The sequence below is a fragment of the Chenopodium album genome, chromosome 13, assembly GCF_948465745.1.
Source record: "Chenopodium album chromosome 13, dcCheAlbu1.1, whole genome shotgun sequence".
In the NCBI taxonomy this organism is placed as follows: domain Eukaryota; kingdom Viridiplantae; phylum Streptophyta; class Magnoliopsida; order Caryophyllales; family Amaranthaceae; genus Chenopodium; species Chenopodium album.
This window is the reverse complement of record NC_137846.1, coordinates 21,101,939-21,119,896: the sequence shown is the minus strand read 5'-3', so window position 1 is coordinate 21,119,896 and position 17,958 is coordinate 21,101,939. Positions and strand designations below refer to the sequence as shown.

Here is a 17,958-nt window from a genome sequence, read left to right as displayed (position 1 = left end):
AATAAAAATAATTCATTTTTGTTTTCGAAAATCATTCATTTCGTATCCTATTTATGAAAAACGTCCAATACTGTTTAGTTTGGCCCATAATCAAGGTCCAATAACTGTGTAGTTGGATGGCTCTTGGAAATACCTTTCCAACAATATATTATAAGCCCAATTCCGATGAATAATGAGGAAGTTATGGTCAAAATACTAAACTCGGTCTGAACGAGTTTTATGTGCGACCCAATGATCATGTGGAGGGTCCATTAATCTTAATTATATTTCTAAACCAATTAGGATTAATTAGAAGCTTCTATAAGTTTTCAAAATATATTAATTATCCTTTTTGAAAAGATAAGATTAAAGAGTTTGAAATTGAATAAAACTTTCCTTTTTTAAGTCCTAATTCTATTCGAATTTAAAGATGATCAAAGATAGTCAGATATATGTTATTGCCTTATAATTTTTATCCAAATCTTATATGGTAGGATAGATCTTGAAATTATCTTTCTAATAATACATTATAATATTAATTCCGAGCTATAACGAAAAAGATATGAAAGAAATACGAAACTCTATCCAAAACTGACACCGTTCCACTATTTCGCCAATATTTTTTATTCTAAAAACGATTTTTATCAGATTCAAATTGGGTTGGAATGTAGACTTTAAGAGCTTTTCAACGACATATTATATGCCTTATTTCAACCTTATTTCAACTTTTGGATCAAAAGTTATGATAAAAACAAAATCCAAAAAAAAACTGTTTTTATCGTGACAGTCCTTATCTTGCCGCGTCAAAAGGAATTTTAATCCGATTTGAATTCTACTTCATTTCTAATCGATTCCGGATTTTTTTCTCTATAAATATGGTTGTATTTCCCCGTTTTAAATCACCAACAATCACCAACAATCATCCTATTCTCTCTCTCAAAGCTAGCAGCTTATTCTTTCTCCCACTTTCTAAGCCTAGCCTTTTGAATATACAATATTTGTCCATCACGAGTCTTAGATACACCTAGCCAAGCTCGAAGTTGCCTTTGCCCTAGACGTGAAAGGTTGATAATTTTTGAGGGTTTGATCTCAAATCCCTATTTCAATTATTTAAATTAATTATTTGATTTAATATTTTCATTAATGTTACTAACGTGTGTATTGTTTTGATAGAAAGAGATACGTCACAACAAAGTAAGTAGTTTTATTGCTCTATATCTATAGAAAACATGCTTAGATTTTTTTAATTCCTAGTATCATGTAAGGATGCTTTTATTGCTTTCTAGTATCATGTTTAGGTTGCTTCATATTTCTTCTATCATGTTAGTATCGTGTTAGGATTAAAGTTTTGATTTTTAATGTTTAGTGACGTGCTAGGATTTATTATTAATCTTGTTAGTATCATGCCTAGGATCTTGCTAATAATATTTTTATGCTTTGATGAGATTGAGATTGTTATTATGATGATTTGTTGTTAATATTATTATCTTGCTTCATATTATTATTGTTGTTTCTTGATCACACCCTCTCTTGCAGATTTAAAAGGAATTTGTACTTGAAATCACGCTTAATTAATAAGATAATTAATAATTTTTTTAGGCTAATATGATTTTAATTCAAGTGATCGTCAATAATAGATTTATTTGTGCATTAATATTCAACCAACCTAGATCAAACAGGTTTAGCATTAATATATTGATCGTATGTTAGTCAGAAAGCGTACATGAATATGAGAAGAATAAAGTAGAGGCCTATTTAATCTTTTTTAGGTTGGATTTGTACCTTCATCCCCAAATATCCAGTCATGGTTCCAGACCACTATGGAGTTAGCGATCTCATGGATCGTGAAGGGGTGTAACCTTCACCCCGTGAATGGTTTACAAGTCCCTAAAACTTACTTGTTGGCAACTCTTTTGCTCTAGCTTCCATCCCTTTGGACGCCACCATTCTTAAGTGTATGATCACAGCGGTGCTCAAGTGTGGGATGCTCGAAATATTCCCTACAACCCTTGTTCCATTCGTCCATGTAACTACTTGATTGGGTGGCGAACGTTGTGCTTGTAAAGAAGCCAAAATTATACCTGGCGCATGTGTGTCAATTATAATGACTTAAACAAGGCATGTTCAAAGGACAGTTACCTGCTTCCAAAGATCAACAATCTGGTCGACTCTATAGCCAGGCATGATTCGATAAGTATCATGAACGCCTACTCTGGCTTTCATAAGATTCCCCTGTGAAAAAAAGATATAGAGAAGACGACATTCGTCATTGATCAGGGTTATTTTGTTATATTGTGATATCGTTTGGCTTGAAAAATGCGCCTGCTACTTTCTAACGGATGTTTAATACAATTTTTATTAATCAAATTAGGTGGAATGTAGAGGCGTATATAGATGATATCATAGTCAAATCCAACCAACAGATGGATCATCTTGCTGACCTCCGAGAAACCTTCACCACACTCAGGTGGCACAAGGTCGCTCAATCCCAAGAAGTGTGTCTTGGTGTTGAGTCTGGGAAGTTTCTCGAATTTTTAATTGATTAAAGGGGGATAGAGGCCAACCAAGAAAAGATATAGGCGGTAATTAACATGAAGTCACAACGCACTGTCAAAGAATTTCAAAAACTAACAGGTTGTCTAGTGACGTAGGGGAGATTCCTCAGCCAGTTAGGTGACAAGTGCCTCTATTTCTTCCAAGCAATCAGAAAGAAGACTAGGTTTGAATGGGGGGATGACGCTGAGGTGGCCTTTTTGAAATTAAAAGACCATCTACACTCTTTACCAAGGCTTGTTAACCCTTTGCCAAAGAGACGTTTTATATGTACTTAACCGTTTCAGATTATGCCCTTAGTGTTGTTCTCCTTACTAAGAAAGACGACATTAAGCTCCTAGTCTATTTCATTAGCCATGTTCTTTGAAATGTTGAACTACAATACGCAATGGCTGCAAAATTTTGGCCTTGCTCTTTTCATGGTAGTCAAGAAGTTGAAACCATACTTCCTAGCACATCTAGTTATGGTCTACACAGACCAACCACTCAAGCGATCAATAACAACTTTGGAGTCGTCCGATAGAATGCTTAAATGGGCTATTGAAATGAAAAGTCTTGAAATCACTTTCGAACCAAGGAATAAAGGGTCAAGCATTTGCTAACTTCATTGTCAAAATGACAAGGCCGGCTACGCTGGATAATCCTCACCAAGTTTGGAAAGTGTATGTAGACGGGAGTTCTACTATGAACGGTTGTGGTGCAGGGATTATATATCAGTCTCCTGAGGGGAACAAGTATGAGTATGCACTACGGTTCAAGTTTCAGGCTTCAAATAATGAGGCAGAGTACGAAGTCCTACTAGTCGGCATCCGCGTATGAAAAACGGCAGGGGCAACAAAAATTGACGCTTTCTCTTATTCTCAATTAGTCGTGGTGACTATGAAGCCACCCATTCGGCTATGATCAAATACCTACAGGCGGTCAAAGCTGAAGCTGGGACACTTGACGAATTTCACTTAATTCAAGTGCCCAGGTTTGAGAACAATTAGGCATATGCTCTGTCAAAAATAGCATCATCCGCCTCCAGTGATACACCTCGGTCAGTCTTAGAGGAAGTAATGGAAAAACGAAGCTCAACTTGGATGGTTGGCATCCGAGCCTATCTGCTAGATGGCACTCTGTCAGACTCAACATCGGAAGCATCCATACTAAAAAAAGCGTGCGGTAAACTTTGAGATCCGAAATGGAGAACTCTTTAAGGCAGGCTTCCTAAAGCCTTTATTGAAGTGCATTACCCTAGAGAAAGGGAAGGAAATTCTAGAAGAGCTACATGCGGACTATTGCGCCTCTCATATAGGCGGCAAGTCACTAGCAGGTAGGGCCAGGTCGCAGGGCTACTTTTGGCCCATGCTTAAGGCAGACGCCATGGAAATGGTGAAGAAGTGTGACAAGTGTTAAAGGTTTGGCAAGCTAATCCATCGTACGGCCACTAATCTGACGGTCATTCATATTCCAGTTCTGTTCGCCAAATGGGGCATGGACATCTTGGGCCCATACATGTCTACACCACGCGTTCGGCGGTACATTCTAGTTGTTGTTGACTACTTCACTAAATGGGTAGAAGTAGAGGCGGTCAAGAACATTTAGACAAAGGAGGTCATCTCTTTCATTTGGAAGAACATCATCACTCGATTTGGGGTACCTATGTCTATGTTCTTTGACAATGGCCCTCTATTTAAGAAGCCTACCCTCAAAAATTTAGTTGGGAGATCAAGGGATCTCATAATGTTTTGCATTAGCCGGCAGACCCCAAGCAAACGGCCAAGTTGAAGCCTTCAACAATCTAATCTCAGACGGTATAAAGAAGAAAATTGAAAAGGCTGGCGGCTAATAGGCAGAAGAGTTAACTCATGTCCTATGGGCCATTAGAAAAACTAAAAAAGGGCCAACCGGTGAGACCCCGTTTCTCATGGCGTATGGTGCAAAGGCCGTCTTGCTTATTGAGCACTACGAACCAACTCTTTAAGTCATGTTATATGACGAAGAAGAAAACTTGGAGGCCATGCGCCTTGCATTGGATGCTCTCCCGGAGCGCAAGGGCAATGCCGCCTTGTATCATGAGATTTACCATCTGATAATGACAAGATCCTACAACATAAGAGTACGCAAACGACCCTTGAAAGTTAGGTACTTTTTTTTACGAGTAATGGAGGCAACCAGTAGGGCCAATGAGTAAGGCTAGTTCACCCCCAATAAGAAAGATCCCTACCGGGTATATGAAAAATAAGAGGAGGCACCTAATGCTTGGAAACTCCGGATGGAAGGCGGCTAGCCAGAACTTGGAACATAGATAACTTGAAGAAGTACTACTTCTATGACTTATAGATTTTTATAAATAGAAAGCTATCAACGAAAAAGTGCTTTTTGTTTTCAATTTTTGATTATTTACACTTTAATTCTATTCATCTCCCAATGGGAGCACCATCTATGCAATGTGCAGACGGCCGAATTTAAATACATCATCTACTCCAACATGAGTACGACATCCGACGACACCCATACAAATGAATTCGTCGCATAGAGCATCTCGCATCCGGGTGGTACATTGCTCTATAAATGAGCCGCAAACGGTAAAGATTGACCAGTCCTATGAGGCGTGTTCATAGCTAATTCACCTAAATAATCTAAAAGGAACACAAAAGGTTTAATAGAACCGTGTGTCTAAAGACACTCGTTGGTAACCAACCGTTATTCCAACTTAGATTATATTTAAAATTTTATATTTTTAAAGGGTCCTCCCAATGGGGCAAAAGGACGTTTGAGTATATAAATGGATTATGAATACCACCTAGGGGGTCAAATGTTTATCCACATGTACCTTGGATGGTTGTGTACTTGGTTTGGGGCAATCGCAGTACTGATTGATTGATTACGGAACATGTCATTCTCTTTAAAGTATCAAAAGTTCCCAAGTCAATCAACCAACCTTCGAAACCAACCACACAGCCGCTTAGGGGCAAAAGGCCAGTCAGTGATTGTCACATCGGATAAAACAGACCTAGTCGGCAATTTCATAAAAAATATTCCGACCAAAAGGCCGGGGGAGTAATTGTCACACCAGATATACATCCAGAAAATAAAAAAGATTGTTAAAATACATTCAAAATACTTGGCACGCAGGCCGGAATTATAGATGACTCATAGCCGAAAGAGAAATTAACTCTGCCGAGACAAGGGCACTGTAATACTCAATATTTTTGAAACGTATTTTTTAATTAATTAATTAATTTGTATTCTCTTAAAAAGGGTATTTTAGTAATTTATTTTACTATTTGAAATATGTAAATTTTGGCGCCAAAAGTATTTTAAAACTAAATTATTTTTTTGGATAAGATTTATTATCCATTTATTTTATTAAAAAAACAGGATTATTTATATATATATTTCGGATATTTTAATTAAACAAAATTATTATTTATTATTTATTTAAAAGGGCTGAAAATTCCTAAATTGTTTACTATGATTTTCGGATTTTCTATGTGTAGAAAATCTGATTTTTTTTTTACTTATTTTATTTAGGGAATAATTGGTATTTTCTTAATTAATTATTTTATACAATAGATATTATTTACACAATTATTTTTAATTCCTTAAATCTAACAAAACTTTCCCTAAATACTACAAAGTATCCGAAAATTTTGACCATGGAAACTTAAAATATTTGGCCACCTTGGTTGGATTTTGGGTAAATTATTATGGTAATTTGTATTTTTAATTATCTTCTTAAAATCTTTTATTTTCCATATTAATTTAATTTTCCATCTCCTAATTATTTGATCATCTTATTTTCCTACCTTATATCTTCCTTGATTATTCTCCAAGTAATCTCTTTTGCCATATTATATTTAATGACAACACACCTTCCTTAAATTAATTATTAGTCACCTTAATATTAAACTTTCCATAATTCTTTAAACTCTATTCTCCAAGTAATTTCCTTAATTATTTTTACCATAATTCTTTCTACATTCTCCTACCATAATTCTTTCATTCATGAGCCTATAAATACCCCCTTCACATCTCTCATATTCTTCACGCCAAAACCCAATTCTCTTCTTCTCGCTTCTTCTTCTTTTTCCTATACCTTTTCATACTTTTCTTCTCCTCTTTTTACACAAATCAGCCCGTATACCGTTGAAGTCACTTTTCGGGAACTTACGGTCCGTTTTTGGGGTATTGATGTTTCATAAAAGATTGTTCCTCTCGGAAAATCCTTGAGGGTTAGCTTAAGAATCACCGAATTCGGAGTTATATTGAAGGAGTTATGGCCTCTACAAGTTCTATTTATTCTTTCCAACTAAAATTCAATTCTCTTTAATCATATTCCTTTATCTTCTTGATGGTTTGTTTTCTAAAATACAAATACCTATTTCAAAGCTATAATTTTATACAAAAGTATTATTTTAAAAAGAGTTTTATAGTCCGTGCACATTAGATTTGAGTTTATGTTGTGATAACTTTATGGTTATGTTAATTGCAAGGTGTATTCATGATTGAACTTTGAAAGTGCGAAGTGTTGATTGATATTCGGAATCAAGGTACGTTTAGGTGTCTAGATAGTTTTGAAAGTAATTATTTGAATATCATGTTTTATGTATGGAAGTATTGATTTTAATATTTGTTTTAATAAATGTATTTTTGAAGGATTGATTTTCATATCATGTTTGAATTATGGTTTGGATTGCTTATCATTTTTGTAAATAAAATAATTGATTTGAAAAGTTTGTTGAATTAAATAAAAGGTTTTTCAAAGGAAGAGTTATTGATTTTTAAATTTATTAATATGAGATTTATTCTCAAGTATTTATTTAAAAAAGTCTATATTTGAAGGCATGTTGAATTAAATTAAAGGAGTATTTAATTATATTGGAATTATTGGAATGAAAAGGATTTATTGAATTATTGAACAATTATTATTGAAGCTTTACAAGCATGTTAGTAATCCCACTATGCGGATTTGGTTTGATATGGCCTTGGACTTTATAGGACCGGGTCTTTCCTCAAGAATAGCCTTGTAATATAGGGAGACTAACTTGGAGGGGGGGGTGTGCACACTTGGGTGAGGAATAACCTCTATATGATTGATAACTGAGTAAAATAAACTAAGCTACATCACTAATTAGCAAGCGCGCGAAGCTCCTTAGTTACATGCTAAAAATAGCACTATATGTATATCATGGTAAATTATTTGTAATTTTGATATCCATTCACTAGTTCACCATTACATCTACTTGTTAACCTAAATTATATGGAACATTATCTAACATGCATATTTCATACTTATCTAACCAACTCATGCAATACCTTGAATCATCAATACCGTAGAGATAGACTTAGGCATCTCGTTCTTATTTTTAATCCTCATAACAATATTACTATTTTCAGAATTGTTAATAAAAGAAAGTTGAGTTTCCGCTGCAAGTTTGGTATTGAGTTAAGTATTTTGAGTAGCATTGCGTAAGCACGCATCGGTAATACGCCTAAGTCTATCTCTGTGGTATAATTATATGTATTATACTAGTATTTCCGTAGAGGGAAATTTGGAGGTGTTACAAAGTGGTATCAGTTTTAACGGTCCTAAAAAGATTAAAATTGGGAATAATAAAAATTGTGGGTAGACTAAAGAGGGCATATAGGATAGATAGAGTTTCGCATTTGTGTGAGAGTCAAAAGCTTTATTTTTTCATAAAAACTATTTTCCTATTTGTGGAAAGATGAATGAGAAAAGGATTCTCGAGTTCTCTACGGAGGCCTAAATGGGTACGACTCTCTGTTTAGGAAAGGCACGCTTCAACATCGTAGGTGACTTTCCTAGGAGATGCGGGCTCGACCGTCCTTTATCATGACTCAAGTACATTGTTATTATTGAAACTATTTGAATCTTGAGTTGTGTGATTATGTGTGCATTAGAGTTGGTGTTAAAACACCTTAGAGTATGGTCATAATGTCTGGATTTTTTTGAGTTATTACCCATGGTTGGGTGATCTTGAGTATGCTTGGTTTATTATTGAGTTATGAATTGCTAAATGCAAATGGAATTTATGAGTTGAGTTGCTTACGTAAAATACCATTGAAATGATAATTTAAATGATTGATGATATGAGGAATAAATTATTTGATTTGTATTATTTGAAAGGTGATGGGAGGTTCGAAAATTATGGTGTTTTGATGCGCATGGTTGAGTCATCTTAAGTTACACTTGTTGATTTATACGTATTACTTCATATACAGGGAATTCATTGAGTTTTGATTTGAATAGCTTATATGGAATAACATTAATGTATTTATTGAATTAATTTATTTATATGTTTAAATAGATGTTGGATGAAGTAAAGAAGTAGATTCTTTAATATTTATTACTTGAAAGGTGAAGGGATTAGTTCATGTTAATGATTTTGTGACTAAATTAACCACCCTTTTTCTACTTCTTATTGGGAAGTTTGACCTTGAAGTGTGTTGTTACAATGAATACTACAAGAAGGGGGGTCGAATTGTAGTATGAGAGTTTAGCCAAACTTTTTGCGGAATTAAAACTAAGTAAGCTAAAAGAACAGAAAGATAAACTGAAGGAACTAAAAGATGCAAGAGAGATTTTTACATGGAAAACTCATTGGCCCTAACAAGGAGAAAAACCACGACCACTTGGGATTTTGGAAAAAGAATCTTCACTAGAATAGTGCAAATGGTCCTATTACAAACTAAAGACTCAAACTTCAAGTTCCTCAACGAACTTGAAACCCCAAGGAACAAGTCACCCAACTTGTCACTCTTCTCTTCTCTTTCTCTTCTCTATCTCTCTTCTCACTTCTCTGTTCTCTCTTCTTTTTTTCTCTTCTCTTTCTCTTCTCTTTCTCACTTCTCTTTCCCATACACAGAAGTTCACTCAAAAGAAAACAAACTCTAGTATAAGAACATTAAGAACACTCTAATTAACTTGTGTGGAATTGACACTTGACTCGAATTAAAAGTTAGAAAACTTATGTGAGCAACGGTGAGTTTTTCCAACTGATTTCAAAGATTATTTATAGATTAAATTCGTTTAGGAAAAACTTCTTTGTGCAGCAAATCCATTACGCCACTACTCCAACCCACTAAGAAGATCATGTTCCTCAAATTAAGGAAACATGAACTCCTCAATGTGCAAGATCATGACTTGAAGAAAATCATGGAGGAGTAGGCCGCAAGTTTTTAGAAAACGTGGAAGATTTTATTTACAAAAGATATTTTCAAAAATCAGAATAAATAAAATCTTTTTAATTAACTAAAAAGATAACTGTTAGAAGATAACAGTTTTCCTAAAACTAGTATGCACAATTTTATCAACTTAGACAAATTCCACACAGCTTTTTCGAGTGTAACTAATTTCTTATACTTACATAAATCCTAAAATATAAAAATATATTTAGTCTTCATGTCTTTGGATGAAGCTTCTACTCCGATGCTTCCTGTTCCTTGGGAGGAACTTCTCTTCTCTAATGAAGCTTCTGCTTTGAAGCTTCTGTTCCCTGAGGGGAACCTTCTCTTCTCAAGTCTTCATTTCTGAAGCACCAGTTCCTGCACAGGAACTCTTCTTTATGAATAGCTCTACTTTTGGCTCTACTTTATGAATAGTTCCTTGGGAACCTTCGCTGGTCTGGCACGCTCAACTCACAAGGTTGCACGTGACACCAAGCACAACCTCTAATAATGCGCTCGCGGAAGATTCAGAATTTTATAAAAATATAAAATCGAATCTTACCATAATACCGCGCGCATGACATTCGGTTGCGCTGCCCTTAGCAGGACATCCAAATTACTTACACTGGGCAGTCGCGCGCAACCTATTCAGATGCGCACGACACCTGCTGCGGCAGAACCCTCGAAACCCTAAACACACCCATTCCTTATAAATAAAGGCTTAATACGAGGCTTAAACAGACAGAAAATAACCCGAAACTCTGGCAGAAACTTTGTGAACTTGTGTACTCTTAACCCTCTTTTCCTAAACACTCACCCCCTTTATTACTTGTTACTACGGTGGAGGTTCCCGAACAAGAAGAAGTCTATAAGTGTTCTAAACGAAGATCTAGCAAGGAAAAGTGGTAAATTCCCGAGCACTTAGATAAATTATCTTTTCTTTTTAGTTTAAACAAACCTTTAATTGATTAATTAGTGTTGTTTGACCACTTTAAACAAACTTTTAATTAATTAATTTCACATAGTATCTTGCATTAAATAAAGAATAGAATTGAATAATTAATGGTTGTTTGATCACTTAAGACAAGCGAATATTGTTTATTCATCGTTCTTGTCACGAATATTAATTAAATAAAGAGTAACGACTTTGCAATGTAATTCCTACGAGATTAAATGCTTGTAAATAAAATCAACTAACTTATTTTTTAGGTATCACGTTGCATATATTGTTTGGTAATGAAATTGTGAAAAAGGAAGAGCTAGTAGAGGCTGCATTAGGGCTAGAATAACGATTCCCCCCTAAAGAGAACGTTATTTTAGTACCTTCGCTCCCGAATTCATTTCTGGCATAAGTAGACCAATTTGGGCATGGGTAAACTTACGATTCGTGCTAAATATCCTTTGAACTCTACTTGGGAGAAAGGCATGAACGAGGTTTATGAGTTTTCATAAAACTCATTGGCGACTCCTTACTAGTTTCTTACAAAAAAGCATAATGATAGGATCAACTCTAATTCAAGGTCCCCCAAATAGTCAGGAATTCAAATCCTAATACACCGTAACAAGTGTAAAGTCCTAGGCTTTAAAAGGGCAATGGGCATATAAGGAGAAGGATCCCCCACGATGGGCACACCCTCCTTACAGAGTAATAATAAAAAATTTGGGTAAACATAAGAGGGCATAGGATAAATAGAGTTTCGAATTTGTGTGAGAGTCAAAAGCTTTATTTTTACATAAAAACTATTTTGCTATTTGTGGAAAGATAAATGAAAAAAGGATTCTCGAGTTCTCTACGAAGGCCTATAATGGGTACGGCTCTCTATCTAGGAAAGGCTCTCCTCAACGTCGTAGATAACTTTCCTGGGAGACGCGGGTTCGACCATCCTTTATCATAACTCAAGTACATTATTATTATTATTTTTCGAAAATAAAAAGAATTGAAATTATTTAAAACTTGAATATGCGATTATGTGTGCATTAAAGTTGGTGTTAAAACACCTAAGGGTTTGTATAGGAGGTCCGAAATTTTTGGTTATTACCCATGGTTAGGTGATCTTGAGTTATACTTGGTTGGTTGAGTTATGAATTGCTTATTGCAAATGGATTTTGAATTGAATTGTTTATGTTATTTAGCATTGAATTTATTCTTTTGCATGTGTATGTGAAACAGATGGAGAATATTGATGATATGAGAAAGAGTTACTTTAACTTGCACTACTTGAAAGATAATGGAGTCACAGTTAGTGAGTTCATAACTGGAATTGTTACCTAGGCCTTAACCCTTTATGAGAACTATGACCTAGAAGCCTTGACCCAACCACCTTGAATGATTCTTTTGGCCTTGGCTCATTTACCTAGGGTTGAGAAAACCTCTCTTTGACAAGTGTAGGGACGTGATCAAGAAAAATGGGATGTGGAATGAAAAGCGTCATCATGAAGGGAAGTGGTTAGCAAGCATGTCTAGCCTTAAGAGGGACTTACACTATGTGGAGCGTAAGTATAAACCTAGGAGAAAAGTTGTGAACATTCCCAAGCCTTCAAAGGATTGCACCTTTGGAGAAGATGACCAAATGTACTATCTAAATGCCCAACTACCTTTTTCTTATCAAAGGGAGCATCATGAATTTATAGAATCCAGTCATGAATCCATACCACCTCTTGGTAGGAGCAAGAATTACCATTCTCCTTGCTGTACTCCAAGTTATGAACCTCCAAAACGTCCTAGCCCAAAAGTCCATTTTCATGTTGCAAAAAGGCCTAGAACTCATGCCTAAGCTGCCAAAGAAAAAGCCTAAAATCCCAATGCTTCTTCAAGCCAACCTCAAGGTGATGTGAGCCTAGTAAAAAGCCCAAGTTACACTCCTGGACCGGATAACAATCTAAGTGATTCTGGAGTCCAGCTATTCAGACCATATTTCAAGCTATAGTGGCTATAACCCAACTCTCATGGCTGAACCAAATGATAAGCAAGATGATCGTGATTATGATCCTATTGAAGATGGTTATGCTCATAGTGTTGCTTGATTGAATGATTGAACTATGATTTTGTTTAATGTTTTAATAATTGTCCTAAATGACAAAGTTGTATTTTCATTAATTATTAATGAAATAAAATGATTTATTTGAAATTTCCCTATGTTATTAAGTGAATTAAATGCTTATGTGATAGAACTTGTTTTAATTTTCAAGTACGATGATTATACCCAGGAAGTATATCTGCAAGAATGAGAGACCAAGTGAGAAGTAAGCGCACTGGTTCCAAAGTAGGAAAGGTCCTTAGAAAGCTAACCCATATTACTGAGAACATCACGAAAATGGTGAACAAAAAAAACCAAAGCTTTGACCTTGACTCTTACAGTGAGGTTTTCAAGAGAGTTGCTGCAGTCAAACCACCTATTTACTTGGGAAAGGAGGACCCTGCCAGCCTTAAAAACTGGATTAGGGAGTTTGATAAGTTGTTTGATGTAATCAATTGCCCAAGTGAGCTGAGGGTGAACAATGGGGTTTACTATCTGAGGGAGAAAGCTGATTTATGGTGGGCTTAAAGAAAGGATGAGCTATTGAAAAGACCAAACTTTGGGTGGGAAGAGTTCAAGGAATCCCTGAGAGAGAAGTTTTACCCTTCCTACTTGAGAAAGCAGAAGTGCATGGAGTTTACCAACCTGAGGATGGGGAACACGTCAATCAGTGAATACTACAACAAGTTCATTGAGTTGATGAGATTTTGCCGTGGAAGTAGTCCCTACCGAAACCATCGAAGCTTAGAGATTCGAGCAAGGCTTAACCTTAACCCTCCAAGGGAAGCTATGGGGAGTGACTTCTGAGACCCTGGATGAAGTGTATGGCCGTGCAGCCCATCTATAAGGAATTAAGGGGTAGGAAATGGAGCATGTTGGAGAGAAAAGGAAGAACCCGGACCCTTTTCACGGGGGTGAGAAGAGGCATAAGCCCAACGGTAACTATCAAGGGAATTCTGAGAGGAGGGACAACAGGGGAAGCTTTGGGAAGGGGAATGGAGGATAGCCTTCTAATGCTAAGGGGAATGGAAACCAAAGGGGTGAGAAGCCTTAGAGAAAGTATTTCTGCGGCAGTGTGAGAAAGACCACCCAGGGAGGGACTGTGGGGGAAAACCGGTAACTTGTCGCTACAGTTAGAAGTTGAGACACCGTGAGTATGACTGTTTCAAGAAATAGGCTGATGTTAATTCAGGAAGGGTGAAAGAGTCTAGTGCTCGCAATAAACCACTCCAATCTAGTGGACCTACACCCAAGGTTGGAACCAGTGGCAGTGCGGGAAGTGCCCCAAAGGGTAGTGTGTTCGTGATGAATAGTCGTGAGGCTGAGTTTGCTAATGATGTGGTAATTGGTGTTTTCTCTATAAGTTCTTTGCCTGTGAAAGTCTTGCTTGATTCGGGGGCGTTCCATTCTTTGTTTCTAAGAGAGTAGTTATAAGTCTCGGGTTAGAAAGTCCTAAGTCGGTTTCTCTAGATGTGTCTATTACGTTTGGGGAAGTGAGGAGTAGTTCCAAGTTGTTTTTTAGTTTGCCTATTTCCATTTCTAGGGAAGAGTTTCTTTCAGATTTAATCGAGTTTGATTTAAAGGATTTCAATGTAATTCTAGGTACGGATTGGTTGGGAAGGTATGAAGCAAAGGTCGATTGTGCGGCCGAAAAGGTTACTTTGACTAGCCCAAGTAAGGCTCGAGTGGTGTATAAAAGGGAAGGGAAAAGTTCAGGGTTGAGAATTATTTCTACAATGCAACTACAAAAGTTGGTTAAGAAGGGTTGTCCGCTGTTTTTGTGTAGTGTTCAAAATATTGAAAGTGAGGAAGATAAAGGTGATGAGAATATTCCTATTATGGAAGAGTTTCCAAATGTGTTTCCATATGAGATTCCTGGTATGCCACCAGAAAGGGATGTTGAGTTCACTATCGACCTAGTGCCTGGTACTGGACCTATTTCTAAGGCTCCATATAGAATGGCTCCAGCTAAGATGAAGGAGTTGAAGACTCAGTTGGATGATTTACTGGAGAAAGGTTACATTCGACCTAGTTCCTCGCCTTGGGGAGCTATAGTGTTGTTTGTAAAGAAAAAGGATGGAAGTATGAGGTTGTGTATCGATTATCGAGAATTGAATAAGGTGATGGTGAAGAATAAGTATCCATTACCAAGGATCGATGATTTGTTTGATCAATTGAAAGGAGCAGGAGTATTTTCAAAGATAGATTTGAGATCAAGGTATCACCATTTGAGAATTTCGGAGAAAGATATTTTAAAGAGTGCTTTCAGGACTCTTTATGGTTATAATGAGTTTACAGTCATGCCATTTGGTTTGACCAATGCACCAGCAGTGTTCATGGATTTGATGCATAGGATTTTCAGGCCATACTTAGACAAGTTTGTGGTGGTGTTTATCGATCTTGGTATATTTGAAGAATAAAGAGGAACATAAGGAGCATTTGAGGCAAGTGTTGTCAAGTTTAAGGGAACACCAACTGTATGCCAAACTGTCAAAGTGTGAATTTTGGTTGGAAAAGGTAGCATTTTTGGGCCATGTGATTTCCAAGGAAGGAGTTGATGTGGACCCAAGCAAGATTCGAGCTGTGAGTGATTGGCCAACCCCAAAGAATGTGTTGGATGTGAGGAGCTTCTTAGGTTTGGCAAGCTATTACAAAAGGTTTGTGAAAGATTGTTCGAGGATTGCGAAGCCCATGACAAGTTTAATGAAAAAGGAGCATAAGTTCTCATGGACTCCAGAGTGTGAGGAGGCATTTAAGATCTTGAAAGAAAGGTTAACTACAACACCTGTGCTGGCTGTGTCGGATGGAAGTGACCTATATGAAGTGTATAGTGATGCATCAAGGTTTGGACTGGGATGTGTTTTGATGCAAAGTCGAAGGGTAATTGCGTATACTTCAAGGCAATTGAAAGCTCACGAAGGGAATTATCCAACCCATGATTTGAAGTTAGCTGCAATGGTGTTTGCCTTGAAGATTTGGAGACATTACTTGTATGGGGTGACTTGTAGGGATTTTTACGGATCATAAGTATTTAAAGTACATTTTCACCCAAAAGCATTTGAATGGGAGGCAGAGAAGATGGTTGGAGTATATGAGTAACTATACATTAGATATTCAGTATCATAAAGGAAAGGCTAATGTGGTGGCAGATGCTTTGAGTAGGAAGTCAGAACATTCAATGAATGTGATGGTAGTGCTAGATCAGTTGTGTGTTGAATTTCAAAAGTTGAACTTGGAAGTAATGGAGCATAGTGAAGTGACTAGGATGTTGAATGCTTTGGTGATTTAACCATCCATTTATGATGATATCAAGGAAAGCCAATTGGAAGATGAAAAGCTAAAGGCAATTAAAAAGAAGATTGATGAAGGTCAAGTGTTGGATTTTACCATTGGTGATGAGGGGAGTATTCGTTTTAAAGGAAGATGGTGTGTACCACAGAGTCGTGGAGATCTAAAGCAGAGATTGATGGAAGAGGCCCATAATTCTCCTTATTCAATGCATCCTAGAGGGGATAAGTTGTATAAGGACATGAAGAAGACTTTTTAGTGGCCCAATATGAAGAGAGAAGTGGCTGAATTTGTGGCTAAGTGTTTGACATGTCAGAAAGTGAAGATTGAGCATCGCAGGCCTTAAGGAAAGGTCCAATCCTTGGAGATGCCAAAATGGAAGTGGGATTTAATTTCTATGGATTTTGTGGGAGCCTTGTCAAAGACCAAGGCAGGGAATGACACTATTTGGGTAATGGTGGAAAGGTTGACGAAGTTAGCAACGTTCATACCCATGAGAAGTACTTAGACTATGGATTAGTTGGGGAGAGCTTATGTGAAGTTTGTGGTGAAGTACCATGGGGTACCCACGGATATCATTTTGGATAGAGATTCGAGATTTTTGTCTAACTTAAGGAAGAGTTTCCAAAAGGCGATGGGGACAAAGTTGCTAATGAGCACAGCATTTCATCCTGCGACAGATGGTCAGACGAAAAGAACGATTCAAACATTGGAGGATATGTTGAGAGCTTATGTGATGGAGTATCAAGGGTCTTGGGAAGACCACTTGGATTTGATAAAGTTCTCTTACGACAACAGTTACCATGCAAGCATTGGAATGGCACCGTTTGAAGCTTTGTATGGTCGGAAGTGTAGAAGCCTAATATGTTGGAACGATATAAGTCAGACTATGGTACTTGGGCCAGAGATAATTGAGGATATGGTGAAGTAGGTCAAGTTGATCCAAGAAAAGATTAAAGTAGGCCAAGATCAACAGAAAAGCATTGTTGATTTGAAAAGGAGGGAGGAAGAATATAAAGTAGGAGAAAAGGTTTTGTTGAAGATTTCACCCATGAAAGGTGTGATGAGGCTTGGAAAGAAGGGAAAACTTAGCACAAAGAAATAGGGCCTTATGAGATTATCTAGAAAGTGTGAAAAGTGGCTTATAAGTTGGATTTGCCAAGTAAGCTAGAAAGGGTTCACAATGTGTTCCATGTGAGCCAAATTTGAAAGTATATTCTTGATGCGACACATGTGTTGCAACCAGAAACCATTGCGATGGATGAGAATTTGACTTATAAGGAAAGACTATTAAAGATTCTAGATTCTAAAGTAAGGATCACAAGGAACAAGGATGTAAGTATTGTGAAAGTGTTGTGGTCGAATTAGAAAACAGAGGAGGTTACATGGGAAGGTGAGGCTGATATGAGGAAACGTTACCCAGAGATGTTTGCCTAAGGTTAGTGGTCGAGTTACGGGGCTTAACTCCTTTTAAGGGGGGTAGAGGGCGATAGAGTTTCGTGCGTTTGCTTTTCGAGTCATTTTTGAGTGATTTCTAGTCTTTCTTGAGTTTGTTACGAGTCTTGAGTCGAGTTAGGATGTGCATGAACCAAAACCTTAAAATTATTTTCGTTTCTTTTTGGGTAAGTTTCGGGTCAAACTTCTTTTAAGGGGGATAGACTGTAATACCCTGTATTTTCATACGTATTTTCCAAATTAATTAATTAATTAATTATTATTTCATAAAAAGGGTATTTTAGTAAATTAACTTACTATTTAAACTTTGGAGCCAAAATGATATTTGAATTTTGGCGCCAAAAATATTTTGAAACCTAATTATTATTTTTAGATTTTTGGATATGATTTATTATCCATTTATTTTATTTTAAAAACTGGATTATTTATATATTTCGGATATTTTAATTAAAGCAAAAACTATATTTTATTAATTATTTAAAAGGTTTGA

The 17,958-nt window shown here is 36.5% G+C and overlaps 1 protein-coding gene across 1 annotated transcript; it reads left to right on the top strand.

The window, feature by feature from the left end:
- The first annotated feature begins 12,654 nt into the window (after window positions 1-12,654).
- LOC145575371 (uncharacterized) lies at window positions 12,655-16,014 on the top strand. The gene is made up of 5 exons (XM_081633250.1): window positions 12,655-12,709; window positions 13,918-14,149; window positions 14,269-14,845; window positions 15,273-15,683; window positions 15,799-16,014. Exons 1-5 carry the CDS (start codon window positions 12,655-12,657, stop codon window positions 16,012-16,014), a joined length of 1,491 nt encoding a protein of 496 aa, XP_081489376.1.
- Window positions 16,015-17,958: the final 1,944 nt, after the last annotated feature.

Excerpts from the sequence above, each read along its gene's own strand:
- LOC145575371 (XM_081633250.1), top strand. The coding sequence starts at position 12,655 with ATGGCTGAACCAAATGATAAGCAAGATGATCGTGATTATGATCCTATT. Across the intron at positions 14,150-14,268 it reads CATTCTTTGTTTCTAAGAGA|GGAAGAGTTTCTTTCAGATT; the intron begins GTAGTTATAAGT and ends TTCCATTTCTAG. Across the intron at positions 15,684-15,798 it reads ATTTGAAGTTAGCTGCAATG|AGAAGATGGTTGGAGTATAT; the intron begins GTGTTTGCCTTG and ends AATGGGAGGCAG.